The sequence below is a fragment of the Dendroctonus ponderosae genome, unplaced genomic scaffold, assembly GCF_020466585.1.
Source record: "Dendroctonus ponderosae isolate FM_Combo_2020 unplaced genomic scaffold, Dpon_F_20191213v2 Dpon_F_20191213_63, whole genome shotgun sequence".
Lineage (NCBI taxonomy): Eukaryota > Metazoa > Arthropoda > Insecta > Coleoptera > Curculionidae > Dendroctonus > Dendroctonus ponderosae.
In genome coordinates, this window is record NW_026018847.1 from 11518 (window position 1) to 34589 (window position 23072).

At 32.8% G+C, this 23072-nt stretch overlaps 1 protein-coding gene across 1 annotated transcript in view; it reads right to left on the reverse strand.

Annotated features, from left to right (window-relative positions):
* Positions 1–22720, reverse strand: part of LOC125505033 — a gene marked incomplete at its 3' end in the record, with an annotated part of 31141 nt that extends 8421 nt beyond the window's left edge. The window contains 1 exon segment of the mRNA XM_048667966.1: positions 22450–22720. Coding sequence (XP_048523923.1) covers positions 22450–22507 — 58 coding nt within the window.
* Positions 22721–23072: the final 352 nt, after the last annotated feature.

Genomic DNA, 23072 nt, shown 5'->3' on the forward strand with positions numbered 1-23072 from the left:
TATTCAACCTACTTTTGGCATGAACGATTTTCGATGGGCGATTTATGTCTCGTAATCTATCGCTGCTATGCAAGGTGGCAAAAGCCGCAGTCTCATTTTATTACCACTTAGCCGGCTTCAAAAAATTTTTGTTTGGTTTTTTTTACAAATGCAAATATAATTGCTTCATTTTGCAGCGTATAGCAAAACTTTACATACGGAAATGAAGTTAAGCTCTTGCTGTGACATTTGAAATGCTTGTTAGGGAAACGAAATGTCTCAACTTCTATTGCAAAACTTTAAATTCGGTTTATTTCCTAAAATAACAGCTCAGTTTGCAGTTGCTATATTATTTTCATTTGAAAATGGAGTTCGTGTCGATTCCAGAGAAATGCGCCAATGCGAACCTCGTTAAGATATTGAAAACCGTTTTGAACTTATATTTATATTTTGTATTTCGTGCTAAGAAAGAACAGTATTTGAAAACCGCAATCGATTGGCCGGTTATTCATTAAAGTGCGTTGTAATCTCTTCTTCTACGTTCGAAGATTCAAAAGCAAGGATCGATGGTTTATTTGCGTAAAAAACGGCGATTCAGATTATTTCCTACTCTAGTGGCTTTGAGAACAGCAATTTTACTATAAATTTTACTAAAATAGCTAAATATTTAACACATTATTCAAATACATAAAGTAAGATGAATATACAGTGTGTCTCCTTCGGTTTGCGACATATACGTTATATGACGAAATACGATATTGAAGAAAACGTTATTCATGTTTTGAATATACTTTCATATTTGGAAGGGAGATTCAATTTATTACGTATTGCTACTGATGTGTATCTGCTTATAGGGACCCAAAAACACTTGCAAACCTTACAATTCAATTCTAACATTCAAAATACATTATAGTTTGAGAACTTCATTCTTTGAACATGCAATAGTTACTTTGGCGTGGCATCACAAATGAACGCCATGAAGCATGTGAGCTCCCTTGGAAATGGAAAGATCATAATGCAACAATCTTCCTAAACATTTAATTTATTGTAAAAAATAATGTTCTTTCAAAATCTGTCAGCATGTCTTCGATTAATAAATCCCTTATATCTTTATATCCTTAATATGTGCAAGAGCAGAAAACTGATTGGTTCGATAGCCTTTTGTGCAGGAAATAATTATGTGTATGATCTGTTATGTACAACTGCTCTATACCATGCACAGAAAAGTACTGGAAACATTAAATTATAAAAATGCATATCAAAAATTTAATTTCCTCCCAAATTCAAAGCAGTACGAATTAAACCCGTACACTTTTATGGAAGTAAATGCAATGTTTTCTCAATAGCCAAATGTTTCGCTTTCTTGAGTAATACAAACAGGAAGTTCTTCAAACGTAAAAAGCACAAAAATAGATTGCTGTCGCAAAGCTCAAAGGTATATGCACGTTTGTGCTGCAGAAAACAAACAGGGACTTTGTTCGTTCCCGATGAAAAATACAATTCATTTAACTTCAAGGCAGAAAAAGCAGGAAAAGAATAAAAGGTCCCAAACTTTCCCAATAAAACATTAAATTAAGATTTCAATTTTAGATACCTCGATCTAACGGTTTAATTTCAGTCAAATTAATTTCGCTCTTTGTATGCAAAATTATCACATTGCGATAAAAGGACACTTCGTATTTAACGCTATTGCTCTCAGGAGCAGTAAAAACTTTAATCCCAGGTATTAAAAAGTATTAAATTTGCCGTTTATGAGTTTGGATTGTTTTAATCACGTACAAATAACGTGGGTAATTGTATTTTAACTAATAACAGGTGTAAAGACTTAGTTAAATGTATTTAATGAAATGTAATGCAACTTAGAGTTTAAAATTTGGTGCATGTCGCGGGAAAAACAAAAGTTTGCTTCTTTTTAAAAGTAGGTAATTAAATTTTAGAGTAAGATTTTTTTTATATCTATGTGTTCTCGGATATATGGCCATTCTACATAATTGTCGATTCTGAAGAGATCCGAACCCACACTTTTTCAGAGAATGTCATAGTCAAAATCCTGAAAAAATTGGCTTAAATTTTCTTCAACAACATAATTCGACCATTTTTTACAATTCTTCCTAGACTAAAAGAGATTATTGAAGGTTTATGCAGCATTAATAATGCACATAATTAATTAAGAGTTTCTTATCCCTACTTTTAGAGGTCTTCGAATTGGCCGAGAGTACATTTTCAGTAGCCTACAAGGTCTCCTGATCTTTTATATATGGACATCTTTCTACAGGGCCATTTAGGCTATAGATATAAAGCTCCACTAGCTTCTCTCCACGATCTACAAGAACACCTAACTTCAAAGCGTCAAAGAACTGCAAATGTTGCAAAACGTTATCGAAAAACATAATACAAAATTAATCTTATTAATGAATGGATGTTAATAGAACAAATTTTTCATTAGGTAAATTTTCCGAAAATCCGGAATTAATTGCTTTGTATTGTTTTTATAAGCGACAAAGTGAACTATTTTAATAAAAGTTCTTTTTGAGCTATTTGCTGTGCTAATTAGTCATTCGCCATTCGTTAAATTATCTGATTTTTTAAATAATGAATTTGCAGCTAGCCTTTAAACATTTTCAAATGTTTGTTTTCACGTTATTTTTTTCAGTTATAACTGGGATTCAAATATCTTTCAGATGAAGTCTCACTTTACGCCTCATCTTCTTAACCCCTTTTAGGGACAACTATAGCACTCGCATACCGGCTGATGATAGAGTGTTGAAAGTACAGAAAAATGTTATAACAATTTAACTTTTAAATAAAACCAGTCCAATTTCTATAGAAACCTGCAAACAAAAATCGCGCGTGAAATTAAACACACAATTAAAGACACAAAGTTCCACTCAAGACTGACACGACCAAAAGTTGAAATAAAAACCAAAAAAATCAACAAATTGTTAACAATTTTTGAAATGAAAATAATTGATAAAAGCACTACGCGATCCTGGGACATAGATATCGTTAAAAGTGACAATTAAGTAAATTTTCCATGCAAAATTTACACCGCTTGTGGTGAAGCATTACAACCAATGACTTTTTTCAAATAAAAGGACAGAGTTTGCAATCAAATAAAAACTTCATAGTCAAGTCAAAGTATTCCGGAAAGGCAAAAAATAAAATATTAAATACGGAAAAATATATGATACTCCAGCCAATACGTTTAGGAAAAAGTAGTGTTAAAGCAAATATTTTGGTACATATGCTCTACCCATTGAGAACAGATTTAGTTAAAATGTTACATAATTCAGTAACGAGAACGTACAATTATATGAACTTCCATTGGATAGTTCCTTCTAGCATTTGTTAATCACATTCGCATATACGAGTACAACGCTCAAAGCTTTTATATATGTTCTTTGTTAATTGAGTTACATTCTACAGCAATTTCCGCTGTATCTCAAAACGTTCTTTCAAGGTAATTATATTCTTTGTTTGATATACTCAGACTTCCAAAATTTATAGTGGGCATATGAGCATAATAGCGAAATAAATTACCAGCAATTTTCTATAGCCGACAATTGCTTTTGAATTGCAAAATTCTAGTTGATTTCACGTCATATAATTTTACATGACACATTACACACAAAAAACACTACAAGGACAAGCATTCTGGCGTTAAGAACGACTTGGACTTGAGATTAACAAAGGCGAACTCAACAGAATCAGATGAACGACGACGGAAAATAGCAAAAACGCACTGAATAGAGCGAACACACCATAAACTAAAGAACGCATTTTATATGTATATGGCCTATGTTTTCGCGGCAACACAAATAGTAGAAAATTTAATATTTCATTATTATAATAATGAAATGTTTTTATCACGAGGTCTCCAGGATTTGAATCGGTAGTGTAAACAAGAATAAACGTAGTCGTTTTTTAGTCATTAGAATGTGTTGAGATCGAAACTGCTGAGGTCTTCGGATGTTTGATGCCTCGTCAATTAGAATTTATTACTGAAGTTTCGAAAGTGCCAGCTGCTTGCATCTTCATTCCTCCCTCTGCTCTTGGTACAGTCAGCTTTCAGGCAAACCACCTCTGAAGATGTAAGCGGTTTGTGCCTGTGAAACGTCGAAATGAAATTCTAATGCACGACGGAAAAAAACTTCAAAATCACCAATTTACCGCAAAAGCAGATTACTTTTGATGGTATCGGTGATTGTAGTGTGCAACTAAAGAAATTTGCACATTTGAATAAAGAAAAAGAATATTTGAATGCGTTAAAACAATCTAAAAAAGAGATGGACTGAGAGCTATATCTGCTTTTGGGTCTGAACGCCTACATTTTCTGGACTACTTTTCAAACTTTCATATTAAAATCCAGCGTTGTCGAGCAGTGCAAGACCACCAACTTGACAATCCTCAAATCAGAATATAGAGATAATTATGTTTTTGGGGGAAACGAAATACACTTTGTCTGTTACGAAAATACTGTGCAAATCAGCAATAAGCCAGTAGGTGTTTGTAAAAACTTGCAAAATAACTTGATACTCATCCTACTTAAAAGCTTGGTAGCAAAATGTTGTTTTCAAAATAAAACTGGACGAAAAATAAACTTAATTCAGAATACTCCTATACATAAATTAAGAGAAAGATAAAACAGAATGCTCTGCTTGACAACAGCCAGAAACCGAATAAGAAAACAAAGGGGAGATTCCTTGTGTTTACAGCTTTGATTTACTCGTAAAACAGAAAACGGGTCTTCGAATGTTTCGCCGCCAACACACAATGTAATTGTGAATTGAAAAGATTGAAGTATTTGTTGTTCTCGAAGCAACATAACTCTTCTAAGCCGAATTCAGCCTCCTTAACGTGGTGTTAATAAAAAAATACTTCTTAAGCCGGTGCAACATTGCTAACAAAATCCTTGCGTAAACCTGCATAATACTTACCAGAGTAGCCTAACAAGTAACTGTCTGTTTCAAACAATCAATWTTCAACAAGCAAATTTCTATCTGTTAATGAAGACRAATGTCTCTTAATGAATRATATTTGGTAGCCATGACTTTCTGGGTRACTTATTTTATRTTTATAACAGTTTCGAATATTCTACCACACGAATCGAAGTTGTTTAACTAAATTCAAATTTTATCAGTAATTTCGCTTGCCAAAGAGTTTTTGATGAAGAAGTAATTACAAATTTTCACTGCGATTATGTTTCGAACGCGGCTAAATGTAGGGTATCGTATTGGGGAGTTTAAGCTACGTTTCCATTTGCAGTCTTACACATTCCAGATTTCTGAATATTTAGCTGCCAACCCCAACCGGCAATATGTTAAGAAATTTTTTATTTTGAGTTGAAATGAGCATATTTATAGTGCTACAGCAWAATAATTAATTATTAACTGCAGATATTTAGSAAAAAAATTCTCAAAAAAACACGTCAATTTARTTTAGATATGAAACATTAATTTTTAAATTAGCTTTAGGTCACACCCCTCTGCGTTCAGCCACTACATTATATGCATTTTAAGTGGCAAGAATTGYCAAGTGAGRAAAAGCCCTTAAAACGGCTTCATATTTTCGTTCTCAAAWATRGSAAAAAGAGYTGAAAACAAATTTATKATATTTTATYATCAAAATTAATAATCAAACYWTACTTTCAATATCACGCAATTAGATCTCCCAAATGGCCTAATCCTCCCAAGTGACTCTATTTGCCCAMTAATAAAAAAGRCGATGTTCAAATTYATTGCTCACTTTGSATAAATGTACTGCGCTGATGTGCGTATTCGTTTTTTAAATTTTTAAAAATTCTCAACATCATTCGGTTAAGTTTTACAAAATATCGTTATAAGATTATACCAGAGGTAAAAGTCCAATCCAATGAAGTGAAGTCGGGAGGCTTTGGCGGTCACACATTTTCTCCGTCCAGTGCTAAAGAATAATGAAAAGCGTATTGCTATGGTTGGCTCTCCAATGATTTAGCAACAGGTGAGTCTATTGCATTTTTTAAAAGATGTCAGTAACTCCTCTTCAATTTTCTTCTAGAAAAAATCATGTTATTGCATTTCCAAGAACGCCTTCCCAAGCAGTTATTTTTTGCTATAAATGGGATTCTGTCTTTCTAAATACTAATACAATTTCATCCCAATATAAATTCTGCTTATTAACAAAACCGTTCAAAAAACAACGCCAATTTATCTCTAAAACAAATAACGAAAATAAAATATTGAATTTCCTGTGGCTTGTGTATAATTTGTACCCATATTCGTTAACTACGTGAAGAACTTGGATTTTAATAAAAAGAAACATATTTTTTTAACTTTAAAATTAAATGTTTAATAATACTGGTGGCGCTCCTGCCTTTCAGTTTCCCAACAAAACATTTGAAACTCAATAAATAATTCAGTTTCTCTTCAATTGATTTCAATTTGTTTATTAGTTACATCAAAAACGACGCACTCTGTTTTAGTTCTGTTACCTTTAATGCGTATAGAACTTAACACTCTTTAATACGCGGCATAAAATAACAGCTAGTGCCAATTAAAATTTTTAGGTTGGGGCGGCTAGTCGCGAAGAGGTTTAACATGAAGCTAATTAAAATGTTTATTTGAATTGCTGCCTTTATATCTAACTTGGACTGTTTTCTGTTTAAAGCTTGTTCGTTTTGAAACGAGGGCATTTAATACATATTTTGGCAATTTGTGACAGAAAGTTTGTGGCTTTTGAGCCCACCCTACATTTGTTAAATAGAATTAAAAAACATATGCAATAATTATAAACGTTATAATTCCAAAACTGTATTGAGAGACTCTGTATGCAAATACATCGTTACTTATTCGTTCAGAAATAAAATAAACATTATATCTCACATTGCGAAATTTCATAATCTTGCTTAGAAAATATTTAGAATATGAAAAGGACAGAGCACAGACCCTTTCGTTTTACTTGTTACTTTTCACAGGTCACAGATTCGGCAAGGTATCAATTAGCTCCAATTTACAAGAATCACCACCGAAACTAAAGGCAACATCAGGAAAATGCATTCATACAAAATTATAATTCAAACAAAACTAATCCCCTTCAAACTTAATAACCGTAATTATTCGTAAACAAAACATAATCTACAGACGAAACGAAACTAACACGTTCGCCATACGAGAGAAAGTTCTTTTTGGTGTTATAGTCTCATAAACTTTTTGCAAACTTTCCTGAATAAAACTTGGAAAGCGAACACAATTTCTAACAATTTATTTTTGAAACTCCCTTACATCGCAAATTGATGGCTTCGTGCTCGGTAATTGAAGGATGATGGCTGTGAATATAATGCTTGGGGTGTAAAATTTATTTACATCTTTAAGTAGCGTGATCCTTTTGGTATTTTAGATGATAAATTGCTTTTGCCGGATGGGCAAAAAGCAGTTATTCTGATGGCACTTTTATTTATTATGTAATAAGTGTTCCCATTTTTTACGCTTTAAATGTAGATTAGAGAAATGAATGTTAAATGTTCTAAGTCTCAAACCTAAGCTCCAAATCACGTTAATTTTCTTACAGTTATACGAGTCGAAGATTATGATATCCACTTATGATGGACTATTTTTAGGCTTAGGAAAACCAACAAATCATAGAAACGCTTGCAAGCGCCGATGAAGCTTTTATTCTAACATTTGACTTCGCAGTTTTTTCCAATGCAATATTGATGTAAAAAGGTTACAGAACCCGACAGTTTTCACAGAAAAGTAATGCCATTCCCAAAAACAACTGTATCCAATTCAGGAGCACATTTTTCACAAATTTAATTTTGAAATATGACTTGAATAATTTTTTTGCTGCTTTCTTGTTTCAACTATTACTGTACTTTGAATATTCATATTATTAATAATATGATTTCATGCGTAAAATTCTACACATTCTTTAGTAGTAAAAGTAGTATTTGTATACTTGTAATATGAAAAAACTTATAAAAGAGCTTTCCATGCTTCGCGCTATTTCGCACATTATAACATCTTGCGTTCTCTCGCACGCACATGGCGACTCCATTACTGTTCCAGTTTACTTGGCCAAAACTACCATAAATTTCTAGTGATTCTAAGTTGCGATTTTAATGTTGATTTTTCGTCTGATCAAGAGCGAAATTTAATACCGTTTCTTGAATCAAATTTACATTTAAAGATGAAAAATAATCCGGAACAAACTACTAACAAGTCATGGTACTACGACTAAAGTGGTATTTTCCAGATATTTATATCAAATCGAGTGTCAGAATTTCGTTTCTTACTAGAATTATCATAAACGAATTGTGTTTTGTGGGATTAGATAACAATAATATAAAAACCATCTAGTCAACTGCAACTTTTGACGAATCCTAACTGTATGTAATATAATTAAAATATAAATTTTACATTCAAAAGGAAAATAAATTATATTTTACCTATTCCAGACCCATTTATAAATTAATATATATAAAATAAAGTATTGCCATAATGCGTTAAACAAGTTCAATATTGTATGGTTTCTATAAATAATGTGAAGTTAACACTTCTGTGGGGCGTCCCATGGCGCCCACTTTTTTTTGCTTATTTTTATTGCCACTTTCAATGAAACAAAATCCGGGAGTTCGAATCAGTGCTTCATCCATGACAAACACGAAGCCAAATTGAAATTTCCACTGTAAAACAGAAATGTGTGAACATCCTGTTATCTGTACGTTTTGTCAAACGGTTTTCATGACCATTTTATGGACCGATAAAACGTTGTGTCTGCACCGCCCTTAGGACAGCCTTTCTTACAACTGTTGGACACGTTGCATAGCAATTCTTCATCCAGACCACCGCTAAATCGTCAGCAATTTCAAACTAGAAATTTCTTAATTTGAGCATATTCTATGCTTAATTCTAAGCTATTAAAAATGTTTCCTTCCCAACTCAATTACATAAATATTTAGTTAATACTCTGGTGTTGAAATTGCACTTCAAATTCATGTCTCCTTACGTTTCTTTTTTATCATAGACATACCTACATTTTTGACACTAAAATCATATTTATCAAAAATACATTTGTGAGCCTCTGCCCCAAACATACTTTATTTGTCTTTTTTCAACAATAATTTGAAAGGTTTCCAGTATTGGAATTTTTCTCAGCAAGTTTAAAACGATTTATCCTCAGACATTGCCAATTGTGCATCGAACAATATAACTCTTAGTCTGAAGTGCGTTTGAACGAGTATTATTTAATGTTTAATTATAGACTTTTGACTTGTTTCCAAGAAGTTTAAAAGAATTTAAATCCAGAATACAACTTGAATTCAATCCGAACAGTTAAATTTTATTCAAATCTATTAACAAGTAGCAGAATTTTTAAACTGATGTTGTGCAACAGCGTATTACTTTAACGAGAAAAATTTTCTTTAATGAAGTAAACTTTTATATAAATCAAATTTAGAGTTTGGTTGAAAAGTGACAAAGAGAAGTAGTGTGCATAATCCGGAGCTCCGATTTGTGAGTTAGACTATTCCTTACATTAATTATAGAAATAATCCGTTGAAAAAGAACGAATTGCTCAATAAATTAAACAAAAACGATAATGTCGTTTCATTTTCACCCAAATAAAATTTTTGATCGTTTGTTGGCCTGTAGTATTATAAATGGCACATGCTTGTTATTCTTGACAAAAGTTATCTACCTGTTGCTAACGGTTAATGACAGAAAACAGCATTGCCGGTTTGAAGTTCCATTGAAAAATTTGAGAAGAGTACTTTTCTGACATCAAAATGTTTCTTGATGTGAAGCAAAGATGGTAATTTATCTTTCGAATGCTTCTATAAATCTTGGATTAATCTAAAATTCAATACTTATGTCGGTTATCGGTTAATGACAAATGACCTGGTGCTGTCCAAGTGACCCTCAATAACCCAATTTTGAATCACCCTGTAAAAATACAACAAATAACTTAAAAATGTAGAGTTATCGAAACAACAAACAAGATTACAACAGTTTATTTTTTTATTAAAAATGTACTCTATTTCATTTAATTCTACTATTAAATCCTAATTAATTTATTTAGATACACTAAAAGTATAACAGTTTAGTACATGTAGATCAACTGGAAACTATAAATATCACATTCAAACTGGCCTTCATGTGGAAAGGATTATCAATGAAAGATAAATTAGAAAAAATAATATTACGGGATAAATTGGTTCTACATAACATCAATTTAGAACTAAAGGCCAAATGGTCCAGTAGAAAATCAAAGCGATTGATTCGTTTCAATTTGTTAGCTAACTGTTTGCACTCCATCGCTGCTAATAGTGTTTCGTATATTTCGGAGTATTGTGCAGTTGCCCTTTAATGCGCAAATGCATTTTCTTATTAATTATAAACAATTTATTCGCATAAAAGCATGCTAGCAACTTTCGAAATTTCACATTTCACAAACACATGAAGAGCACGAGTTGACAAAAAATTTGTGTAGTTTCTCTTTGGGTTTAATGGATAACTTGATGACAATGAGTAACATGGAAACTGGTACAATATTCCAATAGTTAAAAGTTCAATTTTAACTTTCGCATTAAGGACGAACGGGCCAGTTATGCGAAAAGATGAAAAATTTTCGTTTTCATCAAGGTTGTTATTATGTACACGCTCTCGATATCCGGTACCGAACATTTTGCGCCTACTACTGGAGCTGCCGAGATATTAGATTTATATGGAAGCACATGCAACAAAAATCCCAGCAAACACATATACATAGTCAATAAATTTTGCATATAAAATTGACAAAACAGTGTTTAAATAACCGAATTGTGTCTCATTACCTAATGTGTTGTGGAAGAGGATAAGAGTGCTTAGACGAAAAAATCTCAAAATTTAGTTTGCATCTTGCTATCGTATATTTTGTAAATAATATTATCTGCTACTATCCTTAAAGATGTGAAGTGTTATGTAAAGCCCTATTTTTCTCTACCGAAAAGATGCTGACGTATGTAGCTGTTAGAGCGTTGAGAGAGTATTTTAAAGCCTATTCTAACTTTTGTGAGAGACTAAAAAATTTCACTTCTGTATCACATTATTTTTTAGAGCAAAACACGGTATACTTGTTATTTTTTTGCTAGCCGATACCGGATGAAAATTTGAAATTTTTATATTCTACTTCTCAATATACCAATCGTCTTCGTTCTTTGTTGATTTTGTAAGGTAATTGAGATGAATTTCTTATATTTTATTTCTTGGTATTGTACATCAGTCTCATCATCACATGCATAAAATTTCCTATTCATTTTAAGATGAATTAAATTAAAAGAGACTGAAAAATATAAAACTATTGATTTAAATCGGCTGCATCGCATTGTTCGTTGGCGTTATAAAAGCTAATATAAATTTCGAAATAAAATAGCTAAATGAAAAAGTATCATCCAGGCGAAAAGTGACATGCGAAATTTCCATTTGTCGGAAAATACGGATTCAAAATGAGGACTGCCGAGTCAATAAATCACTCAGCTTTAAATATTCCAGCTGAATTGTGGCAAAAGAACACATGTAATGTGAATTGAGAGAACTGGAATAAAACAAAACCAGCGACAAATTCTGGGATGACATGGATGACTGATTTTAATGTAGCTTTAGGTGGTCTGAAAACAAAACATTTTAGTGGAAGAATAGCAAATTTTCCTTTGAATATTTCGGTGCAAATTTTTGATTTAGGTACACAAAGCAATCGATAAAACTGTGCTAGAGCGGATCTCCTATTTTCGAATTTAGCCAGCCGAATCAAAGTCTAGACAAGAATATACGTTAAATAAGAGTGACAAATAGAACCGTTTCACTTAATAGGATTTTGTTTCTCCTTTCAACTTGAGGAACATGTTAATTTAAATGAACATTAACTTATGTATAATAACGTAAACTACATGAAAACTTGGAATGTTATAGAATTGTTAATTATTCAGAAGCCATAGCATAAATACACATGTCATTGATTATAACCAAAAGTTGTATATTCTTGTCGATTCTCGAAAAAATGTTTTTGTCGCAACTGTGCGTTAATTTGATATGTGATGTTACTACTGGGCATATAACGTCCCCCCTAAAGTCTGAGAAAATGCGATATTAATTTAGATTGTTTCTAATTGTTCTTTTGATGGTCTATCATTCAAGATTTTCGATTGAAATGAAATGAACGGTTGGTTCAAAATCCTCGGCCATTTGAAAAGTATTTGTTTAAAAAACACTTAAAATTGGCACCAACAATAGTAATGAATATATTTGATAAAATAATATTTAATAATAAAATACTAGTATGTAAATTTTCATTACATCTGCTTCTTTTCTCTTTAAGAAAAACTATACAATATTATAATTGTTCTGTTTTGTTCTACTAAAAATGTGTTCAAAATTCAGACGATTGTTCTTAATCTGTCTTTACTTTAATTCGATCAATCCATTTATTCGATTGTATGATGTCGATGTTGATATGATGCTCGATACTATTCTAATTGTTGATACATAAGATTTTTAGGATTAGAAGACTTTGCAAAATGGCATCGCTGAAGTATTTTATTGACTGCGTTATTTTTATTAATTAATATGGATGTTGCCTTTTCAAAAAACTTTACTCACAGAAATACAATTTAAATTAAATGTAGCACTATTGTAAATAAAGAACACTTAATGATTAAGGTGGCTCCCAATTTCAACTGATTTCTCACTCACTATTGCCCGCAAACCGGTGTCTAATGTATACCTAATTCTTGGTTTTAAAATATTTTTAATAAGTTATCATCGGTTAAACCGAATATTTTTTCTTTTATGTTAAACCCTTAGAGCTGGTATTGGTATTGTTACTGACCTAACTACAGAAGAATACTGAAAACCCGTTATAGCAGCGAAACAAAAAAATTGCACCCTTTTATATTGCTAACTATTCGGTTACTGCAGATAATTCGCTATCAGACTCGTAATTTTTCCAGTGCCTGTGTACATCCATAACTTGGGATAACACGTTATTTACTCGTACCTTTATGATACCTGGAAAATTGCAGACAACAGATAACATGTTTCTGGAATGGCGACATGGTGGCTGTAAAATTGTATGCAATCTGGATTCCTAAGAGGAAAACTGTGACTTGTATCGTATCAGTCTTTGTGTCCGAAGATAGTAATTATCATAGAATTTTGACCGGCACGAATTTCACCAAACATGACTATGAAAATTCGTTACATTTTATGGCTTCTAATCTACAATAACTAAAACCTCATATCACCGAAATATCGTTCGTAATTATACATGTATACTCAACAGTAATTTTTTTCTGTTTCGACTGTCTGATTCCACAATCTGATCTGTGAATTGTTTCTATTGTATCAATCTCTTCCTTCATGTTAAAAGTGCAGTTAAGCATTCTCTCGGTAATCCATACACAACTTTTTACAGCCTGCTATTTTTCCATGAAATGTGCCAGTAACACGATTTCGGACACAGTTTTCAAATTCTCGTTGCAGAAAGCTCCAAGTATTTATAAAAATTTCCAGATTGCTTATTAAATTTTTGCGTTATACTTACGTTATAGAGTGCACAATTTGCAGAACTTTGGATTGGAGTTGCGGAGGTGCAGATATTTACTTACATACAACATAATACAACACGTACCTAACAATATTAAGGTTTGCTACGGCTAATTGATACGGATGAAACCGGACGCAATCACAATAAGTCCATTGACTGTTATTAATAAGATGCAATTTTATACATTTAGGAAATTAACTTTAAGATCACCATGTGTTAATCATCCATCTTTTTCCAATTTTCTGGTACGCCTTTATTGAAGATTCCACAACTAAGCTATAGTAAACCTTCCGACCAACACAACAAACATAATTTTGGCATACTGTGTGCCCGCGGTTTTATAGGCAAACATTACTCTGTGCAGCGTGTCCTGTATTAAGACCATATGCAATTATTTTATAGGAAGTAATTAGTTTTTACATGGTTCTCGTTACTAATTTAAAACAACCATTTTTTGTTTGGTTGTTTTACCGTCTACCAGTTGCTTTTTATATAAGTATGTCTGCTGAGTATATTTTATCTTCGATAATTTGGTGGCTTTTGATTTGATAGCAAAAGATTGACCAACTTGATCTTTTCAAGATTTAGAAAGAGCACATTACAACCCCACAACTTGTTGATTTTTTGCGATGCGACTCTAGATTCGTTCTTGGAAAGTCCCAAAAGTTTACGCAGATTGCTATACTTGTATCATCAGCAAAACAGTATTTTTAGTATTTTATTTTACCACTTTCTTGTCTGCTATATTGATTTCTGGTATTCTTCTCGTTAAATTTTATTTTTTCTCTGACCGCCGACTTCATGATTGTTCATTAATTCCAAAGAACATATTAACAAATTTACTACGCAGCTTTAAGATATCATATACTAGCAAGTAAACTGGAATAAGATACCATTTCTGCCGACATTTTCAATAGCAAAGTGCAAAGCTCAGCAGATACCTTGACAATGATACACACGGCTGCTGTATAAGCAGTTTCCCAAATTTTATGTGGATTTAACCCCAACAAAACATGTAAACCTTCAACAATTGCAAATATTGCAGGAAAACTGATGCCTGATCGCCCTAATCTGTTTAGATTGATGCAGACAGGTTGGACTTAGATTAAATTCATTCAGCCAATAGTTAGAGTTGTCTAGTTTAAACATCGAAGCGACAGGGGTTTCTGGCTTCTCTCTAGAAATACTTTTTTTTCAGTAAATTCTTCTCGAAATCTATTATCGCCACTTAAAGCGCATTGCATATATGTGTAAATAACAGATGTAACAGACAATTCTCAGTGGGTCCTTTCTACAGCCAATATAGTTTCCGTTGAGAATTTTATGATGCCAATCGATAGATATATCGCGCGTAGAATATATTGTGCGACTTATTTTGAGAACCATTTTTGTGACAATCACCTCCTTAACACAGCATCACATATAAGGCAAGTACGGTGATTTTGTAATCAGTACAAGAACATAAATAATTAATGTATTTAGTTTAGTTGGTGCTGCAAAATTTCGCAGTTCAAATCACATAAACGTACAAATATTGTGTTTGTTTATGGCTTTTGCAATATACATGCGAGAGCGGCTACTGCAGCATATCGTCAACAGTTTCTACATCAAAGACATGGAAGTAAAAGCGTATGTGATTAACTAAGTTTGCGACAATTTGCACCAGACGGGATACATCATCTGAGCAATAAATTGAAAAAGCTTGTAAAACAAAGACATATTTTACTACGACATTTAAATTTGTTAGAGATGGTTTCATCTTAAAAACTTTACTTGAGACTCATACGCTTTTCAGACTGGCAATTAATAAAATTTGATTGGTTATAATTCATACCAGAGGGTCAATAGTAATTCGCTCTCCCATTCCCAAGAAAGATTTGTTCCCATGTTCCAATTTGTTATTTGTTATTGTAACAAGTGCCCTCCGAACCTACACAATAAGTGTGATCAGCTCGAACTTTTACTCAAGACAGAAAACCCCAGCTTGCGCCTCGGACGACAGAATAGAGCCAGCTAGAATGGCCAGAGTTTTAGAGTCAGCTAGAATAAGCAAAACAGCTTCTCTATGGAGGTGTTGTCATCTATAGGAAATACATAGTTGCAAGAATTTGCGTTTGAGTGCACAGTTCTGCCTACTCGTTTAAATGACGATCGCTCTTCTCACAATTTATCGTTCTTTAAACGTTACAAGTCAATACAATATACCCTGTATATAGAAACCCAGCATGATATGGTTACACCAAAAAGTGTACCTACACCTTCTTTATTGACTATAATAAAGCATTTGAAGACCCGGGGGAAAACCCATAGATTAACTAAGGTTTTTATTTTTAAGATAAACATCAAGTTGTGGATTTTCTCTCCTTCAGATCTCTTTTATAATATGGAGAATATTCAATAGGAATGAACATGAATAATGTTTTGCACTTACGTGGTAGAAATCGGAACATTTTAATTGGCTGAAAAACTAGTTTATCGCCAGAATTCATGCGAGAAAAATGTTCTTCTAAAATTGGCCAAAAATTATATAGAACATGCCCATTTTCACTAGGAGAATCATTATCATTTTTAATTAAATGAGAAGTGACCAACAAATGCCCGGAAAATGGCAACGAAAAAATGTGTGGTTAATACTAATGCAACAAGCAGTTGTGCCTGACTTTTGGCCAAATGTTGGTATTGTTTCGTGACTTTAAGAACATCTACCCTCAATTTCGTACTTTCAAAACCTTAAAATGTCCTAAAAAATCTTAAAACTACTGCAAAACGATTATTGATAAGTCTTATCAAAACTAAAGCACTGACTAAAGCTCTGGAAATCAAGAGAGGAGTCAGACAAGAATGTGTTTTTTCACCATTCATCTTGAACCTCTACTCAGAGGAAATCTGAACCAAAGTGTTCGAAATGGAGAGGGAGTTAACGACATTTTACTGACCAATTTGTTTCATGCAGACGATACAGTACTTCTCGCTGCAAGCAAGTTCGACCAGCAAAGTATTTTAACTAATGCCATCACAGCTGGTCGAGTATTTGGTCTAACACTCAGCGCTAAAAAGATCGAAAACATGATTGTGACCAGAACTAAATTGCCTATTGAAGGTCTGTATGTAGAAGGTGAAGGTGTGAAAAAAAACAAACGAAAAGTAGACTACTTGACTACAAGTCTCAACTATTCCGTGGATTCTTGTTCAGAAACAAAAATTCACATTGAGAAAACTCGCATATCTTTCATGACGATCGAGAAGCTGCTCTGCAGTCGCAATCTAAGCCTGGACCTAAGAACTCGGATGTTATGTATTTCAGGTCCTTCTGTATGGCGTTTGATTAATATCATCTTATATATGTCTTTGCTTGAACCCTGAACGTGTCTTGCGAGTGGACATTGGAAGCTATATAGATGTTTACCAACCGTAAGATGTTGAGATGGACAGAACATGTGACAAATCTAGAAGTCCTAAGAAAACGGAGAAAGGAGTAGAGTAAAAAACGTGCAATATTTCGGACACATCATGACGGGTACAAAGTATGCAATTCTTCACCACACAATGCAGGGAAAAATCGTCGGAAAGTAACCTATACTAAGACGTTGCTTCCAAACTAAGAATAGCAATGAAGATAGCCGACCTACGACATGAAGGCGGTACATAAAGGAGAAGATTATATGTTTTGAAGCAGTAAGCAGTACGCCCAGAAGCGTTGATTGAAGAGTATATACTCTTTCAATCAACGCCGGAAGGTATGGTTGGATGCAGTAGGCACAGATTAACAGTAGTTATAAAAAAGTGACTATGATCGCAAAATTCGCATCCAAAATATTCGAACTTAAACGCAACTTTAAAATAAACCATGTAATGAAATTCAAGCTATTCTTTTGACTATGCATCAACGGGTAACGTATAATTTTGTGAATTGTCGGAATGCGTCGACACTAACGGAAATCCTTTATTGCATTCCATATTTCACTAAACAGTCGTTCACTCATTTTGCCGTCCACCATACATTCATTCAATATACATACACTCAACATTCACAGAATTTTATAGATTTTTTCCGGAAAATTTTAATGCTGATGTTGCATATCAGTATTGTATATGACATTTATTTACGTAATTCGCAAAATTTAGAATATGCGCGAAAAAACTTGAATCCTAGTTATTTTTGCAATCAAGTCTCAATTGCTGTATATGCAGGACTGTATAGGATATCCACATATTTCTATTTATATATTTTTGTATAAAACTTTTTAAATCGAGGTTTTCAAATATAATTTTTGTTCATCAATTTGGTATATCTACTGTTTAATCAATTCAGCGATACAGTGACATATCAGTTTATAAATGGCTCCGAATAAAACATCAAAACGTTCTGTTTTATTGTTCCATATTTAACAAAACGCTCTCATAACTTTTAGTTTTCAGCATTGTTGAAAAGACCTGAAGCACTGGAAACACGTTTATCGTTTGAAATTGTCAATCAATTTCAGAGGTGCATTCTAATTTTAAATGGCAATCATTTAAATCGAGGCAATTACGTTTCGAGCATCAGGTAATTTATTGTACTGACTGGAAAGAGGCTTGATATTAATTTATTCCATGCTGTTGTTGACTTTCGAGCTTTGCAGATTGCCGAGGTGAACATTTCGATTGCGGCAACTTGTTCAGTCTAACAGTAACTAAATTCTTTTGCCCACAGGGTTGCTTGACTTTTTGGTCAAATGTGACGAATTCCAAGAACTACTTGGTTGTCATGATAATTTCCTTAATTACTTGAGTTCCCAAACATATTCTTTCGCGTTTCCTCATGTAATCAAAAAATCTCATACTCATGAAAATGTTACGCGATTCACAGGAAGATTAAAAAATGTCGGTCGTTTTTGAAGGTCTTTGGTGGGGTTACTTGGAGATCCCGACAAAATATATTTTTTAAATCATTTGAGTTTTTCCTGGAGTATATTAGCGGTTATGGTGCTTGCAATTAAGCAACTCTGTAAAGTCGTTAACGGTAATTTGGCAGATTAGGATAATTAGCTAAACATTACAATCAAAACATGGGAAAAAAAATTCCGGAAGATTTAAGTTTCTATACTTTTTTGCTCAAAAACAAACTGGAATAGCTGTTGACAATTATGTCAGGGTTACATCATATTTGAGGTTAGGTTTTAAAGTGTGCTTCTCAAAACTTAAAGAGTAATTCCAAAGGTACTTTATCTGTTTTGTCGAGACTCGCATTAGCTCAAATCTTCTACATGATACAGGTTGTAACCAGTCTGTTGCTTGTTATAGATAAAATTGATTCTTTAAAGCTTAGGGCACATTCTTCTTCATCTCGAACTTTTGGAGAAACTCGGTATAAAGTAATCGTTGAAGATGAGCTAGACCAATAGCGCTCTTTCAGCTGTACATATTTACCACTTAAACTTTATTTTTGGCGTCAATTAATTCTGGCAAACATTGAAAGTGTAATGTGGTGAAGACAGCTTATGAATACTTTAGGGGCTTACGTGTTGGTTGAGATGTAGCTAAATTTCTAGAATCTAAATTCTGGTTACAGCTGCAACTTTTCAGCGAAAGTCGCCTGATGGTTTAACTTAGGTTAGTGAGGAATATCTTCGTTGCAGGTGCGCCACTTTTATAGACACTTGAATGAGTGAGAAAATCGCAGTTACTTTTTGGAAAAGCTATTTATAACTTATGCGTTAAAAGTAGAATTTTAAAGCACGCCTGCAGAAGATTGCAGATCGATCGAAGCAGGTTGTATATTTGTATGAGTGCATTAAAACACATATCACCCGAACACAATATAATTTTTTTCCCAAAATAAGCATTATTTTTTCCATGCCAGGTTACTTTTGGCAGCGATTAACATTCATTGGTTGAAAGTCGTCCCATTTAGAAGCATTTCGCGACTGTAATAACTAATTCCAACTTGATAACATAAATGCACCAAGGAGGTGCCATGAAACAAATTGTGAGGCTTCAAGAAAATTGACCCATTACATACTGATAAATCAAAAATGGTTCATTACAATGAAAGATATTAGAAATTTTTTATACTAAGCAATTTAGCTGTGTATGCTGTTGGAGATGAAAATGCACATATTTTTAAGGTATTGGTGTCATAGACAAAAGAATCCTTCAATAAGCAAAGCAGAAGGTAATTAATAGTGTTTAAAACGCATTTCTTGGAAACCGTAATACAAAATCAAAGAAAAATCGTTTCGAAATACAAAAAAGAATCTAAAAGTAAGATTTACTTAATATATAAATTGCAAGATACAGGAATGTAACTTTGCAATCACAGCAAATCTTAGAAAACATTGATTACATTTTACAAGGAACCCATTCACTGTTCCATGTTCAATTATCATTATTTAAAGTTAATTTTTTCTATTATGATTGGTGGTGGCCTTCTAACGTTTTCTTGTCCAGTTTGTGCCTTTCTAGGTATGTTACCTTGATTGCTGGAGGGTTTTTGTGGTTTGGGGTTGGATGTTGAAGCGGTATCGTGCTTTCTTCTTTTAGCGCTTTGTTTTGCGCGTATCCATTCTGTTTCGTAAGCAAGTAATGCTACCTTATGAAACTTTACTTGATAGAGGTACTGTTCTATGTAACTCAGAATTATTTTTTATTCATGACACCGGGGGGGTTTGTTACAGAAACAAGTTACAGAGTTTATAGCCGCCGCAGCAGTTGCCCGAGTCTTTTCTGAAGCAGCACAACACACATGAATCAGGCAATAATTGGCCTTCTGAATGCAAAAACATGTCGCTAGAATCCTTTGCTTTAATATTAAACGGTGCCGTGAGCTAGAAACATTAATAATGAAAATTACGACATAAAACCGGGAAAGTTTGATGTGAACTGACATGTTATGGCTGTTTTTTTGGTAGATATAGATCAATAACTCACGAAATGACGTTCGCATTAAAACACAGATATTTAGATTATTTCTTGGGAAACTCAATTGGAAAAACTGAATTTTAAAACATTACATAATTAACAGCTGGTTAGAGTGACGAATGTATGCTTCCATCAGTAAGGAGATCCGTTTTTCTCTAATTGCGTTTTAATTTCACTGATAAGCTTTGATAATTTACAACAGGTGTTTACGTAATTTGAATGAAATAAATATCATTTGTGGACGTGATATAAGACATAGTACGATTTTGTAGTTTTCCAAAAATCGAAATTTTAGGCGATAACCATTTTCTTATATCTTTTTGGGACTACCAAATACCCCGTGAAAACACCTCTAAGTTGGTGAATTCGATTTTGAATCACGCTGTATATGCTGTTTTTAGACGAACTCGAACGAATTTTTATTTAAAAAAACTGTCGTCCTTTCAATGAAAATATCGTCATACTGTTTTCCAATTAAAAATTGGTATCAATTTTTGTAGTAATTTATGCTCAAGACTTTAAGCGACATAATTGATGTCGACGGAATTATGGCCAAATTATTTTCTTAACTTTGTAACAAGGTCCGATTAGCTATTTTAATAAAATTTGAACCATCTGGCAGCATCTGCGTTTTTACTGCCCAGTGAAATTAGTTGCCCTTTCTGTTAACAGAAAGATTTCCATATGGACTTTTGAGAAAAATTTTAAAAAATGTTCACTAATGATGATTGAATGAATTAATGAACAATTTTATTGATAATATGTGTAGGGTGACTTAAAGAAAGTGGATAAAAAAGTAGCAACTAAGTCGATCTGACATTAACATTAACGACAAAGAACATTAATAAACTTAATAATAACATAATTACTTGTGGCATCTCGAAAAACCTAAGGAATGCACAAACAATCGAATATTTTTGCAAAATATAACACACTGATTGCAAATAGAATTTAAGAAAAAAACGCTTATTACTTAATTTAGAGAACTTATGTTTGTATGTTTTTCAGACCATTTTCTTCCAAAAAACAGGGAGGATTATAACTATAATATAAAAATTAAAACGCGTTATCGTTTCCGATGAATGAGTCTTTAGTTATTCAGATCGTTCTTTTTCAAAGATCGGTTTTAGTCATTACAACCGCCTTTAGTCGTAAAGTTCTCCACAATGTACTATTTTCAAAATAAAGGTTTTAAAAAATTTTCTAAATAAATATTAGGACATAATAGTAGTTTATGTTGATCATAATTTAATAGAACAAAAAATATATACTCGTATGCTCCAATTGTTATTACTAACGATTACAGTGCGATAATTAAATAAATTATTAGTGAGTTTTAAACAATGATAAAATATTCAATATATTGGTTAAATGCATTATGCAATACGTTTAGAATATGGCGCAAAAACTGAAAAATATTTGTCTATACAATGGAAACATTCTATTAAAAATCTCACTTTATATTTATATAAAGCATACCTACATATGTTTTTCGAAAACTATTTTCAAACCTTAATTGACTTTATCAGAGCCATTAGAGTAGATCATAAACAACAACTAGAAAATATCCTGATTAGCTACTAATTACTTCGCCCCCAGTTACATTTGTTTCGCTCATTGCCTTATTTCTATACTTCTACTTCTACTACTCTAGTAATAAAGCAGTTTAATATTGATATAGATTTATATTTGCCCAAAATGATACAATAAAAACTTTCAAACGTTTGAATAAGTTACCATTGTTTTAGACTTTTCATTGGCTAACAAATCTACTTTTCTCGAGTACTTTGTTTACTATCGGACTGTCGCTTCCAGAAGCTAAATAAAATAACAAGTGATCTCGTAAAATATTTGGCAATACTTTAAAACTTTGGCTACAAATTCAGGTTGGATTTATTAGCTTTTCAGAGCTGCATATTCGTGATCTTGAAAGTTGTTGGACCATTTACTATGTTATTTAACATCAACTAAAGATATAAAAAGCAACTTTCAAAATATAAATTTGAAAATACTTACCATTTGAATAGCAAACGATTAATAACAAAACACTAAGAATCCCATGAATTACAACCATAATTACTATTTCATTTCACTCGATGACAAAGTTCAACAAACACTTCTGCACGAGTAAATTTCTCACCAATTGTTCAAGCTCATTAAGAATAACAAAAGAAGCTTTCTAAATGATTCGGAATTTTCTATCGACTTGAGAGGGAAACTGAGCCAAACTTACGTGCGCATTCGCTTGAATATAGGGTGGAAATAGACGAACATCCTTCAGATCCAGAATAAGAGTCCAACATGGGCAATCGTTGAGGTTAGTGCGCACGCTTTGCAGTTTGCAAATTCTCTCGTCGCAATTGAAATTACTTCTCTGCCAAAAATTACCTGATTTGAATTGTTAAGGGAGCAAGCGTAAATGCCCTGTTCTCCCTATGTTGTTTTCCTATAAATATTTACGTTTCCTTGATTTGCATGATATTAAAACGATTCGGTTTCCACTGAATAACTCTTACTTAATACAAAAAGCCAGCGTTATTAGCATTTTGTACTCACTTTTATTTACATAACGTTTTTTGAAAGGAACAAATTATCACTCGCTGTTTGCCAAATACTGATTTGCTTCTGTAGGAAATGGG